The sequence below is a fragment of the Seriola lalandi genome, unplaced genomic scaffold (genome assembly GCF_002814215.2).
Source record: "Seriola lalandi dorsalis isolate HSWRI2012SDOR001 ecotype SW California unplaced genomic scaffold, Sedor1 jcf7180002054347, whole genome shotgun sequence".
NCBI classification, from domain to species: domain Eukaryota; kingdom Metazoa; phylum Chordata; class Actinopteri; order Carangiformes; family Carangidae; genus Seriola; species Seriola lalandi.
The window spans coordinates 588,234-604,696 of NW_019524900.1; the positions used below are offsets into that span (position 1 = coordinate 588,234).

The window sequence follows — 16,463 nt, forward strand, 5'->3', positions numbered from 1 at the left end:
ACTGTCAGTGTTCACCCTAACCTAGACTATATCAGCCAGTGGAACATACCCATGGCATTTTTTAAATGTTCACATTTTACAGTTTGGTCTGTGTTTGCTGAAATTTCTTGCTCGAAACTTTCCTGCTCATACCTTTTGCTGAGAACCCACTCCGGTGGGTTCTCAGCAAATTTTATTTTTATTATTATTTTTTTTTTATTATTTTTTTATTACCTGTTACACAGAGGGCTATTACAGAGAAGACAAGAATTAGCCAATGATATTACCATGAGATGTTTTTATCACCAAGATTAGGGGGTTAAGGCGCCTTGCTTAGAATGCAGCCCCGTTTATCAGCGCTGGCCAATCAGGTGACAGGTAGCCACGGAGATGTCAGGCGCTTGAAGGATAAGGTGTTCATTCAGAAGGTATCGACACGCCCTAGGACAAAGGACCTATATTGAAACCCAGAGAAACAGGGGAGGTAAGGTTTGTTTGCAGGACAAATGGTGTGGTAGTTAGCTTGTTTTTGACAGGTAGGCAGTGATCCTATTTAGAGTATTTCCTGTTACAATTTTGTTTTAAAAAAATTTGAGAGTTTATTGGTCTGTGAATGGCTGAGAGGAGAGAGCATCAAAGGAAGAAAATTCCTTAATTTACATCACTGGATTTGGTCACTGAAATTCTGAATAATCTTGGAGTCAACCGTTTCATTGGAAAGTTTTATCTGCTAACTTGCTGTGACTCATCTGGACACTTAGAGTAGTAATGACTGTACAAACTACAATCTCTCTTCCATCAATGTCACGGATGCCTCCAAGGCCGTAAGCCGGACGTCATAATTGTTCCAGTAGTATTTTTCTTCTTAGTAAAATTTGTCTTCTTTCTATGGAGAGTGAAAGTGTCAGGGCTAAGAGTGTCAAACAGAGGATTGGGGTCAGCGGGATAGCCACTGCTTTTAGGATCATCAGCAGGTTTTGTCTTAACCGGATTTGGCTGGAGGAGCTGAATCAACTGTGTCCCAGGATTACAGGGATGACATTGGAGGAGAGTTTAGAGTCCAGAGGCCAGAGCATTGACAGCTTCGGCAGACCCTGCCCATCAGCTCAGCTCCTCGCGGCTCCACTAGTGTAACGAAACCCAAGCCGGTCTTTTGGTCTGCCTCTCCCCTTCCTTTATATCTGGACTCTTTAATCCTTGCTTAGTTTTGACTGTCATTAAGAGGGTATGTTTTTGTCCCTTGTGGTCAAGTGGATTCTTTTAAACTTTATTTTTATTTTATTTTTTTTCAGTTATTTATTTTCGCCTTGGCTGTTGAGGAATGGTTATCATCAGCTTAGTTGGGCCAGATGTTTACCCAAGGGTTTGCTGTTGTTTGGGAGTGAGAACAAATTCAACATCATCCTCAAAATTGTTATCTTAAGCCTAAAGTAGCCGCCTAGTGCTTGTTGCTAGGTAACAGTTTCAAGCTGGCAAGGACAAGTCTTGAGCTGTCTAGAAAGTGTTGGGCTGTTGTGATTCACTGCGACTTTGTCTGGGCCTTACATATTGGATTTGAGAGATACTATATGATCCTCAGCTGCATTTTGTTGGAAGTAAAATCATTATGGAAAATGAGGCACATAATGTCTTTACTCTTTGGCCATTATAGTATGTGAAATTTGGTACACTTTGATTCAGAGTAAAAAGTCAACAGCATGAGTTACTTAATTGTTAATTAATTATTAATTGCCTTACAAACGGGAAATGAGCCATATGTGGTATGTATGTTGAGCCTGTCATTTCTTGTCTCCTCCAGATCAGCAAGAGTCTAGGCGGCGGAGCGAAGCACACCATTAGCAGAGGAAAATGAGTGAACTGGATCAGCTACGCCAGGAGGCTGAGCAGCTCAAGAACCAGATCAGAGTAAGTCCTTCACAGTCCTCAGCTCCTGTTTTCTGCCTGTTTCTTGTGGTATTTTTCTGCCCCGTTAGTTTACAAATCCAGATTGACATTTTGTCTATTAAGTTTAAATAAGTAAATAATTTTTTTAAGTTAAAAATATCCAAAAATGATCATGATGTGATTTGTTTGTAGATCTTGTACCAAATAAACATCTTCCTTTTACGTCTGGAGAATATAATTTGTAGGCCGGGGTGTCTCTGTAGCACCACAACACTAACAATGCACAATAATGTTGTTTCACATTTCACCTTTTGCAAAAAAAAAAATTGCAGCTCCTGTAATCTGGATATTGCACTTGGCCACATTGTGATTTCAATTATATTTCCATTAAATGTCCAGCCCTAGTAAAAAATGATATTGTACTTCAAAACACAGATCTGTCATGTTTAAGTATTTGGATATCGAAAACTCTTTGCAGGTTTTATATCCAGTGACATCGTGTTAATGATCATATTCACTGAAATCATTGCTTACAATGCTGTAAAACGGCCACTGTATTACATTTCATTGATGATTTCTGCAGCATCACGTTAAAGCCTGTTCCTATTAACATCTTTATAGTGACACGCAACCAAGTGTGAATCCTTCGTGTTATGTTAAAGGATGCATGGTGGAATTTTTCCTCTCGTTTTGCTAAATTATTACATAATGACATTTATTTTATTATTAAAACAGTTACTATCATTGTCACAATGGAGTTAAGATGACATCACACATTTATATATTATTTAATTTTGACATAGCGCTGTGATTTAATGAATAGTGAAGTAGGCCCAGACAGAAGACGGTGTCACTGAGGTGAAACTGTTATAATACAATGCGGACCTCACCGGTGATGTCAGTTTGTGAGAGAGACATGTCATAAACGCATATAGATGTCAACACACAAACATACATGCAAGGCTTTTTCAGAATTCAGAATGTGAATTTTATTACCAGCGCTGAATCTATACATTTCAGGACAGTGTGTGTTATCAAAACGATTTGGTTTATTGGTTTTTCATGGTTGCGAGGCAGCTTCATTGATTCACTGATGTTAAACTAATTGTGATGAGTTCCTGGTCTAAAACAGACATGGCTGTGTTGTTGTGTTTCAGGATGCCAGGAAAGCGTGTGCGGATGCTACCCTGTCTCAGGTAAGAAATATGTTCATGCCACGATTTTTACTCACCATTTTATTATTGTTTATTATAAAATAAACTTAAATCAGCTTCGATGTTAACACATGATATGATTCCTGCATTTTTTACTTTTTTGTTGTCAGTCATATTTTTGAATCTTAAAAATCTTAACAAATAGAAGCTGAATAACTTGAAGAAAAGTTTCTAACAGCCTCAAAGTGACTTTTCCTCTGATCTTAACTGTGTCTAGATCACAGCTAACATCGACCCTGTTGGCCGAATTCAGATGCGCACTAGACGGACACTGAGGGGGCATCTGGCTAAAATCTATGCCATGCACTGGGGCACTGACTCGAGGTAATCTCATTCAACTCTATTCTGTCCATTAACTAAATATTTCACACACACCCCACCCCACCCCCCTCGCCCTAAATACAGGGTATTGATATAAAACTGTTCGTTACTTCTCCTGAGGGTCCTCGTAAAATCAGCCAAGCTCACTCTTGCATCCAAACACAGATCTTTTTCTTTACAAGTGTCCAAATCGATCTGTCAGACGAGCACACACGTAGCAGTAGGATATTTGTGCACATGCACAATAGGTAATGCATGTTTTGTCGAAAGCACATTGGGCATCTGTATCTTTTGAGTGTGTGGACTGTGTTGTGTGTCTATGTCTGCGTGTTTGTGTGCGTTGGGGGTGGGGTATGTGGGTAGGGAAAATACTCAAAATGGAGTCAGCCTTTGTCAGAGCTGTGTCGAGGCTGATAGCCAAGGCAGATGAAGCAACACTCCTCCCTTCACATAAAAACCTTTTCCCCAGAGTTGTACACACCTCTCACCTCAGCAACCAACAACTTAATCACTGTGGTGCCGCTGTGCGTCAGTCCACAGAGGCCACTGCAAACTGCTATGTCACTTCACCATCCTCCCCAGTCATACACCCAAAGAAAAAGTCTACCACTGTGTTTACCCAGTCAGCTCTTCCTGTTTGTTTGTTTCATCTGTTAATGTTTCACCTCCCTAAGGGGGTTGGGGTATTTATTAGACTACCTGCTGAGATTCAGCCACCCAGAAAGAAGGTCACACCAAGATGTTTTGACCCATAGGCTGCTATTTTTAGCCGTGACGGAGACACTACTCAAAACGGTCTGGGGTGGGTTTCCAGCCGTTTGAGAAAGAACCCCTTCAGTTAGTCCCACCTCCCTTCAGCAGCCAACCGTATATCGAGTTTCAATCTTCACAAATATGTATCTTAAAAAACTTAATGCCTGTAAGACACAAATATTTGTAGTTGTTGTGTGATATTTAAAAAAAAAAATCTGCTGTTATTGTTTTCAAGGTCATGATGTCAATTTAAAGGAAAACTAAGGCAAACTATTTTAATGTGAGCACCTCATTAAAATGACACGAGGCCGGGTTGTATTCATTGATTCAGTGCCCTTACTCAATAACTGTAGTCTAATCACTGCCCTAATCTATTAAGGGAACAGTCTCTTTCTTCCTCTCTGGTTTTATTTTGGTGCATGTGAGAAGTCAGACATTTTAGTCATCACTTACAGTAAAAAAAAAAAAAAGTGTGTTAATTACTAAAACTTTTCTACAATCGTACAATCAACTGATGGAGCTTGAATGTAGAACTAAATAACCTCAATCCTCATGAAATCAGTGAGTCATAAATCACCTCCCACATGAAAAGATTTCTTCATAACCACAGTTGACCCGACAGTTGTGTTTTGTTTTTGTTTTTATGGCTCTACTGATATAAGGCCCATCTTTTTTTTTATAGTTGCCTTATGGTTACAAGATGATTTTTCAGAAACAGCTAAAATGCCACGACTGCATTGACTTAAACCTAACTCATCACACAACTGTACACTGAACACTACAGACCTGGGCACCTGAGTAGTTTAGCGTGGAAGCCATTTGCATGAGCTGAGGTTCAGCAACAATGACAAACATTAGACAAATTGGAAAGTGTGGCTGTATCTTGTGTTTTCCTTTTTGTTTCTTTTCCTGATATTCACTTCAGCTTAGCAAAACCACTGTGTGTGGTCACACACACACTCTGCTCCCTGCACTTTGCTGTGTCACTTGACAGTTACATGAGCAACACCGTTTCATTATGAGTTCAGAACTGGGGTTTTTTGTTCAGTTTTAAAAACGATGAGGAGGGGGAAAATTAAATGAAAATGGTTTGATTTGTTCATCTATGAAAACACAGAGTGTCTGTTCTAAGACCTGTTGATGTCAGAGCTCTAGAAAGCAAGCACCTCAAAGTGTTGCGTCATCGTCTCCTAGCTGACACACACACACCACACCACACCACACCACACCGGAAGTTGATGTGGAGTCTAATCTGAAGTTCGTACATCATCTTCGGCTTTGATTGTTTAAGTTTAATGTTCATTTTAAGTCTGGGAAGAGGACAGACTAAAATTCCCTACACAAACCATTCTGTCCCCAGCTCATTATCTGCTGGGTTGTTCACATATGAGCGCGTTCCCGTCAGCCCGGTAGTTAAGATTTGCATAGTCCCAGCAGGCCTCGGTGTGTTCACTCCTTTTCTTTTTCCTGTGTGCATTGGGACCATCGCTGTGGTTACTCTTGTTGGATTCACCCAGATAGGCCAGCCGCAGAGGTGCCTGAGAGCCCGCTCTCACAGGCAGAAACAGGGTTTGGTCTGATTCCTGTTAAAATAACTGTGTTTATCATGCACAGTTAGGTGGCTGTGTTTTTGAGGCACAATAGTATCATTACTGTCTTATAAAATATTGCTGTGGTACATTTATCTTGTTTTCAGGTACTAGAAGTTTTTAAATTCATCACCAAACATGATTTGACTCCGTACAACATAGTTTTACAACAGTTATTGTTTTGAAGAAGAGTCTGTACAACAAAACTCAACAATTAGCTTCCAAGATGGAGGTGGTCATTTTGAATTGTTCTGTAGTTTGAGCTGTCTCATCTTTCTCTTCATCAGGCTTTTGGTCAGCGCCTCCCAGGACGGCAAACTCATTATTTGGGACAGCTACACCACAAACAAGGTAATAACACCAAAATCACTGTAATGAAACTGGGTCAGTCGCCTGTCATGTCATGTTTTTTTTAATTTTTTTTTTAATACTTTTAGAAGAAAAAAAGTTGCATGCAATTTGCTGTATGTGTGTTGAGTTCAGAAATGTATTGCAGGTGTTGTGAATCTGCAAATAACCACATTACAAACAGCTCTCTGCTGCTTTTATAGTTGACTCAGCAGTTGAACAATAAAAGCAAATGTTAGCACCAAAATAGAGTAAAATAAGAAATGATGTCATCACAAAATAGTACCTTACCTGTCTCACCAGTCATCTTGCCCAAAGGGAGTTTGTTGTAAAACCACTTATGGCTCATTAGGTAAAAGTGTCTGTTATCCCGTGTTTGTCCAAGTCCGACCTCATCGTGCTTTAATGTTAAACGTGACGGGGCAGGGGATGACAGATCTCTGCATCAGTACTGGGGGTAGTCTACACATGAAAGGATGTGTGTGGTTGACTCTCACCGGATTCCCCAAATCACCTGATTTGGTGAATTGTTCTCAGGTGAATCGCCGTCTTTACCTGTTCATCAAGCTCATGTCGGAATTAACTATCGCTCCCACATTTGTGGCAGCTGGTTTCATTTAGATTGATGAAACGCTGAGTTCATTATAAAACAATTCACAAGTGTTTGAGGGCGCCAAGTAATGCTATTTATAGTGGACATTGTGCCCTTGGAAGGTGAAGTTAATATCGCAGACAGACTTTGTCACATGCCCTCCCCTCTGTCTCTCTCTCCCTCCCTCCCATCTGTCACTGCATACTATCTAATATTAAATCTTCCTCCTCTTTTTCAGGTCCACGCCATCCCGTTGCGCTCCTCCTGGGTGATGACGTGCGCCTATGCCCCTTCTGGGAACTATGTCGCCTGTGGAGGTCTGGACAACATCTGCTCCATCTACAACCTGAAGACCCGTGAGGGAAATGTGCGTGTCAGCCGTGAGCTGGCCGGGCACACAGGTAGGCCGGACACACACACTGGCATGTACAGGATTTGGTTTTTTGTTTGTGGTTTTTGAAGGTCAGATCGATCGTCGATAGTTCAAATTCGGACTGATGTGTTCAATATCTACTATTAATAATAATGATAATAATAAACTTTATGTAGAACCTTTCTTAACCAGGTTACAAAGAAAATGGGGAATTAAAAACAAAAGAAAAACAAACGCATCATAAAACAGAATTCAGTTACATGAAAATAAAAATTTTATCGTGGGAAAATAAAACACACAAAAAAAGACAACATATCACACATTCATTAAAAAAAGCTTTCCGATGTTTTAAAAGACACTAATGAAACAGCAAAAACCCAGTCACCTTTATTCACCAGCCGAGACCTGGGAATAACCAGCAGAGCTGTCAAGTGTTCGTCTGCAGTTTGAAAAGATTCTGTCGCCTGTGGGACAATAAAAGTTGTATTTTAGCCCAGTTTAGTTCAATTAACGCCTCATTGCCGACCTCTGTCATTTATCTTTGTGAATGACACTGAATTGACACTCGCCTCCACTGAAACTGCGTCATCCAGGTGGTGTGTAATGACTCTGATGGAAAGTTTAAAGGAATACACTTTGGCATCAAGCAGAATAATCTAACTCGAGTTGCGGCTAACACACACTCATCACAGACTAGAGAGGAACAAAAAAATCCTCCATTCGGGAACTCTGAATTCTCCAGATCGGTCTCTCATAAGCTTTAAATAGTCGCTGGTATTTACTATTCATACTGTTCTTAGCAGAAATACTTTATAGGACTTATAGCTGAGGCAAATTCTAAATTAAAGTCTTGATTTTAACGAATTATCAACACACATTAGCTTGCTTGAATGACAGCAAGAAGTAACTGAAAACCAGCCCGTGTGCGCTGCTTTAAACAAAAGGAATACTTAAGGACAAGCAAGGTACAAAATGGAGCGCTCGATCTCTGCATTTGTTTTTAGAGCTAGTTTATTTAAGCTAGCTACTTACTTACTAAACTAAGTTTTAATGTGTCTTTTATTCTGAGCGGAGAAAAGATCAAACCTGTCACAGTTAGTTTGGTAAATTAAGGAAATATAGCTTCTATCAGGTAGTGAGGATGGGACACTTTACCCAGACCGATGAGAGCACGTTACATATATTTTCTGAAGTCCTCCTACAGACAACCAGTCAAATGTAACCGCTCTGTTATTTGTCGATGCACAGTATGCTCTTTTTCTTTTCTTCTTTTTTTCAATGTGAACCCCATGTTCTTGTGTAACCTTTAATTATTCTCACATCTAAAAGATGCCAGTCACATGGTGCGTCTGTCTCTATAAAAACAGGAGCTGGTCGAGCCATATCCCAGCTCAGACTAATGAAAGTGTTGAGCTCTTAGGCAAGGAGCATTCATCTGATCAGTGTCACATGATGCAGGAAGTGTGTCAGCATTTTAGTTCTAGTTCCCTCGCTATAGGGAGGGGTACATACACTCTGCCAGCTAGTAAAGGATGTACCGTGGAAGCAAGTCATGACCCATTAGATGCCCTACACTTTTTTTTTTTTTTTTTTTTTTTTTCTGTTTCTGTTTCTGTTAGTGAGTTAGTCGGTTCATCTCCCCCACATCCAGAAAGACAAAGTGTTCTCAGAGTGATAAGGAGTACGATTTCTTTCTCTGTGCAGACAGTGAGGAAATGAATGAAGCCTGTATCTCTTTTTAATATTATAGAGAAGCTGATCCATCATAAATGAGGTATTCAATCAGAGTGTTTGATTCCTTACAGGTTACCTGTCCTGCTGTCGCTTCCTGGATGACAACCAGATTGTCACCAGCTCTGGAGACACCACCTGGTGAGTTGTGATACTGCACCCAAGTCCAGTTTGATACAAAACCACCGCAGATTTGAACCTCAAAAAATGCTCTTTAATAACATTTCATCAAGATTTGACTTTTCTAAACTTCAAATATACTGTTAGTTGTCGGGATATAATATATTATTTCATCTGTCGCCTGTGGGTTTTTATGGTTATCAACAATATTTACATATAATATTATGTATATGTTTATGGAAACATAACAGCCATATGAGCTTCCCACATCAATGTTTAAATTCACAGACAACACCTGAATGTTGAGTCTCCTGCATTAGATACAGGCACCAGCGTCACATCAGGGGTCAGTCCGTTTCCTTCGTGATGGATTTGTATATTGCGGCTGTAATGTGACGATGTCCGTCCTGCTTTCTTGCAGTGCTCTGTGGGACATTGAGACCGGTCAGCAGACAACTACATTTGCCGGTCACACCGGTGATGTCATGAGTCTCTCTCTGGCACCCGACACCAGGCTGTTTGTGTCTGGAGCCTGCGATGCCTCGGCCAAGCTCTGGGACATCAGAGAAGGAATGTGCCGACAGACCTTCACTGGCCACGAGTCAGACATCAACGCCATCTGTGTACGGCCACACAAACACACACACACTCTGTCTTACATGTTATATACTAATCATATGACGCCAAGGTCCTAGACATTCAAGTCTTATCCACGTCAAGTCTGTCAGAGCAACTGTTAGGTCCTGGAGAGTTAGTCAAAGTAAAGTCACACGTGTTCTAAGAAAACAACAAATAGATGCAGATTGTTCAGGTCTGGTGTTGGCGGCCATGACAGTGACACTGCATTTGAATGTTTTTCTTTCGGAGCTGTGTTCATAGTGTTTCTTTCATATTCTGCTGCAGAATTAACTCTACAGAGGAGTTCATGGTTGTGCACACCAGATAATTGTTACTGAAATTGTAATCAATATACTTAGAAATTAAACGACTTGGTGCCAGATATTTCCACTTTCAAGTGACACAGAAAAAGGTGTGGCTACTTCCTGTTACAAATAAAAGCACATGTATAATTTCCTACAATCGTTCTAAAGTGAAAGATGCATCAACACTGAAAAAATCTCCTTTCACCTTCTATTGCAGTTCTTCCCCAATGGCAACGCCTTTGCCACCGGCTCAGACGACGCTACCTGCCGGCTGTTTGACCTGCGCGCCGACCAGGAGCTGATGGTTTACTCACATGACAACATCATCTGCGGCATCACCTCCGTGGCATTCTCCAAGAGCGGCCGCCTACTGCTGGCCGGCTACGATGATTTCAACTGCAACGTCTGGGACACTTTGAAGGCCGACCGTGCAGGTAAGCCCCTCCCCCCCAAAAATCCACATTAAAACACTTTTAAACAACAGCTGATGATGTCTATCAGTTTGAAATGTGGAGTAAGGTGTGTGGAGAAACGGTGAATGTCCGTCCCGGCTGTTGTTCAGAACTTGATCCACGTTTCAGTCGCCTTCCACCACAGTCTCTCTTCTTTTATAAAAAAAAAAAAAAAAAAAAAGTCTAAGAAGATATGTGCTTTACTGCAGGGGATGGTTTATTTTAGAGTAAACAAATGAAGCATACAAATCAGTCGGCCATGGAGCTGTCGTGAATTTCATCGAAAGGCCACGTCAGAATTATGGTTAGATCACAAACAAACCTCAGTTGGACATGACGGAGCATTTTTTTAATAATTGTTGCACTGATACATGAGGAGGATTATTATTAAATCACTGCAACAGATCGAAAATCCAAAGAAACATTTGTCACAGTTTGACTAAATATGTAGAACTTACAGTGTGGACTGATACCGTTCAGATCGCTGACACCAGTTGCAAATTATTCATAATAAAGCAGATCAACAAGTACAGAGTTGTTTTATTAAACGTAATAGTTAATTAAGTAACTGTAATTGTAAAATGTGTTTAGATGAATTCGTTTAATCGAGCTCATCTTGTGTTGTACTGTGTCTTTTCCTGGACTTTATCATGATGTGACCGTAGGTTTTTGATTGATTCTGTATTTGGACGATTTAAACAGCTGTTTAGTTGATCATGAAGGCGACTGAGTATTTCCAAACAAAGTTATGAAACGTTAACTGAGTAGTACCAATCAGGCGAAGGAGACAAGAATATCTTTGAAGGCACTGAATGTGCTACAGAATACAGCCGACCACCGAGAGGTCTGTGGGTACTCTGAAGGCGCCGCGGGGCTCAGTAGCTGCGATGGGAGACACAGTCATACAACAGCTCTTGCCTGGATTCTTCACAAGTCGCAGCTTTATGCTTGTTTAAAAAACTCACATGACATGTGGACTAGTGCTCGCTAGAAGGCAACTCTGAAAAAAACTGGGAAAAGAAAGTGGAAGGAAATTTATGGTATGATCAGACAGAAGTTCGTTTTTTTGTTTTGTTTATTTTTATTATTTTTTTGTTCGACATACTCTGAGCTTTGTATTTGGTGCAAACCAAAACATCATGCGTCAGACATACATCAAATTCCAACACCAGGCTGTAGGGGGTTCTTCTCAGCACCAGGAGGGGGAACATGTCAGAGTTCAATTCTTTCCAGAACATGCGGCAGGACTTGGAAATTCCTGTTTACTCACGGACAGTTTTATCCACATTAAATTAATTCTGTTGCATTTTTCCCTCTGTTGATTAGTGCTGGAAATATTAATAGCCACTGTGCATACCTTTTCTATTTAAAGAGTATATTAAGGAGAAATCATTGACCACTGGGGAGACAGGAGCAGGAGGAATGTGTAGTTTTATAGACTAAATTTAAGATGGTAACCTTCATTTAAATTGGTCCAAAAAAACAAGATGAAGAATATATTTATTTACACAGGAAGCAGCTTCTTTATCGGAGGTTGTTGTTTTAGCAGTATCTTCATGTCGTACCTTTACCTGACATCACGGCCGACTTAGGGTCTCACATCGCTCCCTTCACCACAGAGCAGCAGGTAATACGTGGCTGCAGAACCAGTGGAGTCTGTATATAGTTCAATATACAGGTGATGGTTGTATGATTTTATATATGTTGTGTTATATAAGCATTTGTGGTTGTGAGAAGTTGGACCTGCAGACGTGAATGTTCACGCTACGGGAGACTAGATGAGGACTGCAGTCTCAAGAAAAATGACAAACCTCCCTGTTCTTTAACAAACTGTTGATCAGGAAACAACTTCTCTAGAGTCCTGTTGTTGTTGTTGTAGTTGTTGTTGTTGGTTTTGTTTTATCACAGAATAAAAAGCGTTAATATACCAAGAATCACCTGCTCCAGCAGAGAGGAGCCCCGTGGAGACATGAATACTTTACAGCTATTGACTGCATTGTGGGATAGGGATCAGAGAGGGCCACATCTCACATTTCAAATATAACACACACACACTTATTTGATCCATTGGTGGGTGGAATATTGATTATCAGCATATTGGGACAGTATTAGCCTTCAATAAGTGTCAGCTATGAGACTCTTTACGGTTTCAAACAAACAAACTAAAACATCGTTTTAGTTTCCACAGACATGTCATTTAATACAGAAATTAATTAACGTAATTCAGTCTTCATAGCCAAGTCTGACCCAGCATGTGATATCCATCATGCTGAGCGGTTTCGCTGCAGTGTCTCAGTCTCTGCTGTCTCCGTAGGTGTCCTGGCTGGTCATGATAACCGGGTGAGCTGCTTGGGTGTGACCGACGACGGCATGGCAGTGGCAACAGGGTCCTGGGACAGCTTCCTCAAGATCTGGAACTAGAGTCTGAAGGTAAATGAGGCCAGAGGAAGGGTCTCTGGTGATGGCTGTCAGAGCTGTGCTTCTGTAACAGCATGGAGACTCATCTAGAGTTTGTATTTACTGCCATCTGGAGGACGGGAATGAAGGTGCAGCATATGAAATGTAATGAAAAGGAAAAATCAAGCATCATCACATCAGCTAAATATAGTGGAATTATGTCACCTGAGGGGCCATGTGTTAAATTTCACTGGATTTACTTTGTTTTTCATCTATTTAGATGTTTTTATTTTTATTTTTATACCATGCAGCGACAGTTTCTGTCTGATCTGTGACATTTCTTGTCAAGTCTCAGTTAACTTGATATTGGCCTTGAAATTTTACATCTTAAACAAGAGTGAAATAAATAAATGGGCATTTCTTTGTCTCCAGATTGTGTACATTTGATTGATTAGCAGTTACAAATATTCCATATATAAGTGATGTGCATATATGATGGAAAATGAGTAATATTGCAGAGTATAGATAATGAAATAATATATGTTTCTTTGTTTTATTTTTCTATTCCAGATGGCATTTGGACTCCAAGGTTGAGTGGAAGACCATTCCAACATCACAATGTTCAATTTTATTGCATATCCAATCTTTTCAAAAACACCATGATACTGACTCCAAACACCCCAAAAAACTATCAAGGGCAAAAATTCTCTCTCTCTCTCCTTCTCATTTAAAAGAGCACAATTGTCTGTCACTCATTCAGCAACAAAAAAAGAAAAAGAAAAAAAAAGCTTGAGGAATTTAGTGGTTTCTAAATGGAAGGGAGGGAAAAATTGTGCATTCCTCCCATGACCATGGTCTGGTATTGTAGTAAGTGAAAATACAAACACCCCACCACCACCGCTGCCGCCACCACCAAGCAAACGTGTCCTGCGTCCTCATTACACACAGGTCTGAGTGAAGGCTATTACATGACAGTGATCTAACTCTTAATAGCTTTTTGGCCATGTTTATTTTTGTTTCTTTGTTGTTTTCATTATTTTTATTTTTTTTGTTAAAGAGAAGTAGATCAGTGAACTGTCAGTTAATGTTTAAAATGAGGATCAAAGCTTTGTTTTATGTCCTAGTCTTTACACATTTTAGAGAATGTTTTTAAGTTGACAACTAAAAGAACCTCCAGATCATGTCATTTTAAATCCAGCTTTATCCCACTGGAGAACAAAGCGAGAGAATTGAGCTTCAACAGGGAGTCCTCAAGCCACTTCTGGCCCTTCTGTATATTTAGTCCCATGATACTTTTACTGTTTCTTTTTTTCCAGTGTAGTCCACAAATCTTTGTTTGCACAAAAATTAAACTTTGCATATATAGAATAATGTCTAAAGAAAAAAAAAGTTAACTAACCAAGCACATGCTGTTTATGATAATGAATGCTCGTTTTTAAAACGAAAAACAACAAAAAAAAAATACAAACCATTTTAACCATTCTTACACCTTTTTGTCTGGCGACAGTGTAGAATAATTAAATGAAGATTAACCCATCGGATCATAATCCACCCCGCCCCCTTTTTTATTCTTTTTTTTTTTTCTCCTTTAATTTAGTTTTGTTTTCCCTGGTTTCTGTTGCCCGTGGTTGGGACCGGTGATGTGATTTGGTCGGGTAGGGAGTACCTCCACTTTAGCCCGGTTACAATCCGGACGTTTCTCTTTTAACAGAGGTGCCCATTCCATGCTTGGAAATGCAGTTACTACTCTGTGAATGACATGTTGTATAAATCAATGTTTGAAAATAATGATAATGAAACTTTTTAAGTTAAAAACGAAAAAAAAAGATTTTGGTTGTCTGCCATGGGTGGGTTATCTCTTAGAATCGCATGCTGTAGAATTGCTTAAAAAGGTGCATATGGAATTAAGTCCTTTGATGTTTTTCTTTAAGAAAATAACCTGTTGAATATATCAATACAATGGTATTTATATTTTTCTTTCTCTTTCCTTTTTTTTTTTTTTTTTTTTTTTTTTTCCTTCTTCTTTTTGTTTTTGGCTACTCCGTGCATACATGATTCAACTAAAATGTCAAAGCTATGCACTTGAGAAGCAAACCCTGCAACAAAAACGGTTACTTGGTCCATACTTGGGAGGGATTCCACAAATTAAGAAGTAACGTAAATGTTTAAATTGTACACACATGCATACGTACATTTATTCACCTAAACATACACAATCTCAAATGGAACAAATAAATTTTCATTCCTACTGTAGCAAACAAAATTCCACTTACAAGAAAAACATTTTATAACAGGTTTTTTTCTGTCCTTTAATAAAAAATGAAAAAAAAAAATCTTGCAGCATCTGAATGGCAGAATTTTCTGTTGTTCCCTTCTCCTTGTAAACAGAGACGCTCTTTCTTTAGCAGTAGTGACATTTTTTCCATTCTGTTTTTTCTCTGCGACATTCTGTACAAAAAATGTGCTGTAATTGTGCGTTAGGCCTGGAGTTGGCAAAAAATAAAATGAAATAAAAAATATTAAAAATTAATTAAATTCCCTTTCCTTTTCTCTCTTTCTCCATCAAATAACTGTAGAGCTCTGCACCCCCACTGTTCCCTTTTCACCTTTTGTATTTAATTTTAAAGTCAGTCAGTGTACAACCGAAAGCTGGATGCAAGATAGAAACTATATTAAAATGTACTGTTATTTAAGATGTAATAAAAAGCAGTTTGAGATGACCTACTGTGTTGAGTGTGATTCACTTAGAGCGGTTCCCACTGAAGCTAGAATGTTGCAGACTGTTTGGGTTTCCTTGTAATTATGTTCAAGTCAAATAAACAATTTCTTATCCACTGTTGAATCAGCCTGGCTCCTCTGTACGGTCATTTACACGGAGTTACCTTTTCCCTTTGCGTGACGGTAGCCATGCACGATGTGTCCGTCAGCATTTACACTGAGGGTGAAGGGACACTGTAGTTACTGTGAGGGCTGAAAATGTAACTGCAGATTATCACTCAACTTTTCATGAAGTTTCTTTCATGCTCTTGATGCCTTGCTAAAGAGTGACCCCCCCTCCAGGTGCTGGTCCCTGTCGAACCCAATGTAGCTTGATTAGTGCTCTTCAGTTCAATGAAGATGTTTGGGAAAAACTCCACGGCCTTTACTGCCCTCTATTGGGCATAAGTATAAAATAAGGGGGTTTTCAAGCCAGATTTGAAATGTATATTTTAATATTAAAAATTGTACATACCTAATATGTAATAATATATAATGATATGTAACCTATATTGTTTTCAAAATAATGTAACTTCACATTTAATCATCACATAGTATTCAACTTCATTATCATATCATTTAGTCCAGCATGAAGGAGCCTACATTAGAGATTGAAGAATAAATTATGAGAAATTAAATTGAATTCTTTATTTGGATCCCCATTAGCTTCTGCTACAGCGGTTGCTAACCTTCCTGGGGTCCACATAAAATCATTCATACACAAACAGCATAAACACATACAACAAACAAACAGACAAGCGCGGACTGACACCCTGTCAGTCTAAACAAAATCACATAATTAAAAATCTAATTACTCAACATATCAAATAATTTAAGCAATACATGCACAGAATTTAAACAATAATCTAATGCTGAGGATTAAAACAAACAGACATCCTGGCAGGTGGTATCATTCATTAAATTAGTTATCACTGAATTAGGTTCTGCACATTGCCCCATTGGTCACTGACAATGAATGTGCTCAAATGTTTATGCAACATTTACAAATGGATGGTTGATAATTTTATTT

At 39.3% G+C, this 16,463-nt stretch overlaps 1 protein-coding gene across 1 annotated transcript in view; it reads left to right on the top strand.

Annotated features, from left to right (window-relative positions):
• Positions 1-15,396, top strand: part of gnb1a (guanine nucleotide binding protein (G protein), beta polypeptide 1a) — a 35,508-nt gene extending 20,112 nt beyond the window's left edge. The window contains exons 2-11 of the mRNA XM_023407829.2: positions 1,778-1,884; positions 3,021-3,059; positions 3,295-3,401; positions 6,028-6,091; positions 6,919-7,081; positions 8,859-8,925; positions 9,326-9,527; positions 10,045-10,261; positions 12,594-12,709; positions 13,247-15,396. Of these exons, the coding sequence (XP_023263597.1) occupies positions 1,828-1,884; positions 3,021-3,059; positions 3,295-3,401; positions 6,028-6,091; positions 6,919-7,081; positions 8,859-8,925; positions 9,326-9,527; positions 10,045-10,261; positions 12,594-12,700 (1,023 nt within the window). The 5' untranslated portion in view covers positions 1,778-1,827 and the 3' untranslated portion in view covers positions 12,701-12,709; positions 13,247-15,396. The remainder of the gene's footprint in view (positions 1-1,777; positions 1,885-3,020; positions 3,060-3,294; positions 3,402-6,027; positions 6,092-6,918; positions 7,082-8,858; positions 8,926-9,325; positions 9,528-10,044; positions 10,262-12,593; positions 12,710-13,246) is intronic.
• Positions 15,397-16,463: the final 1,067 nt, after the last annotated feature.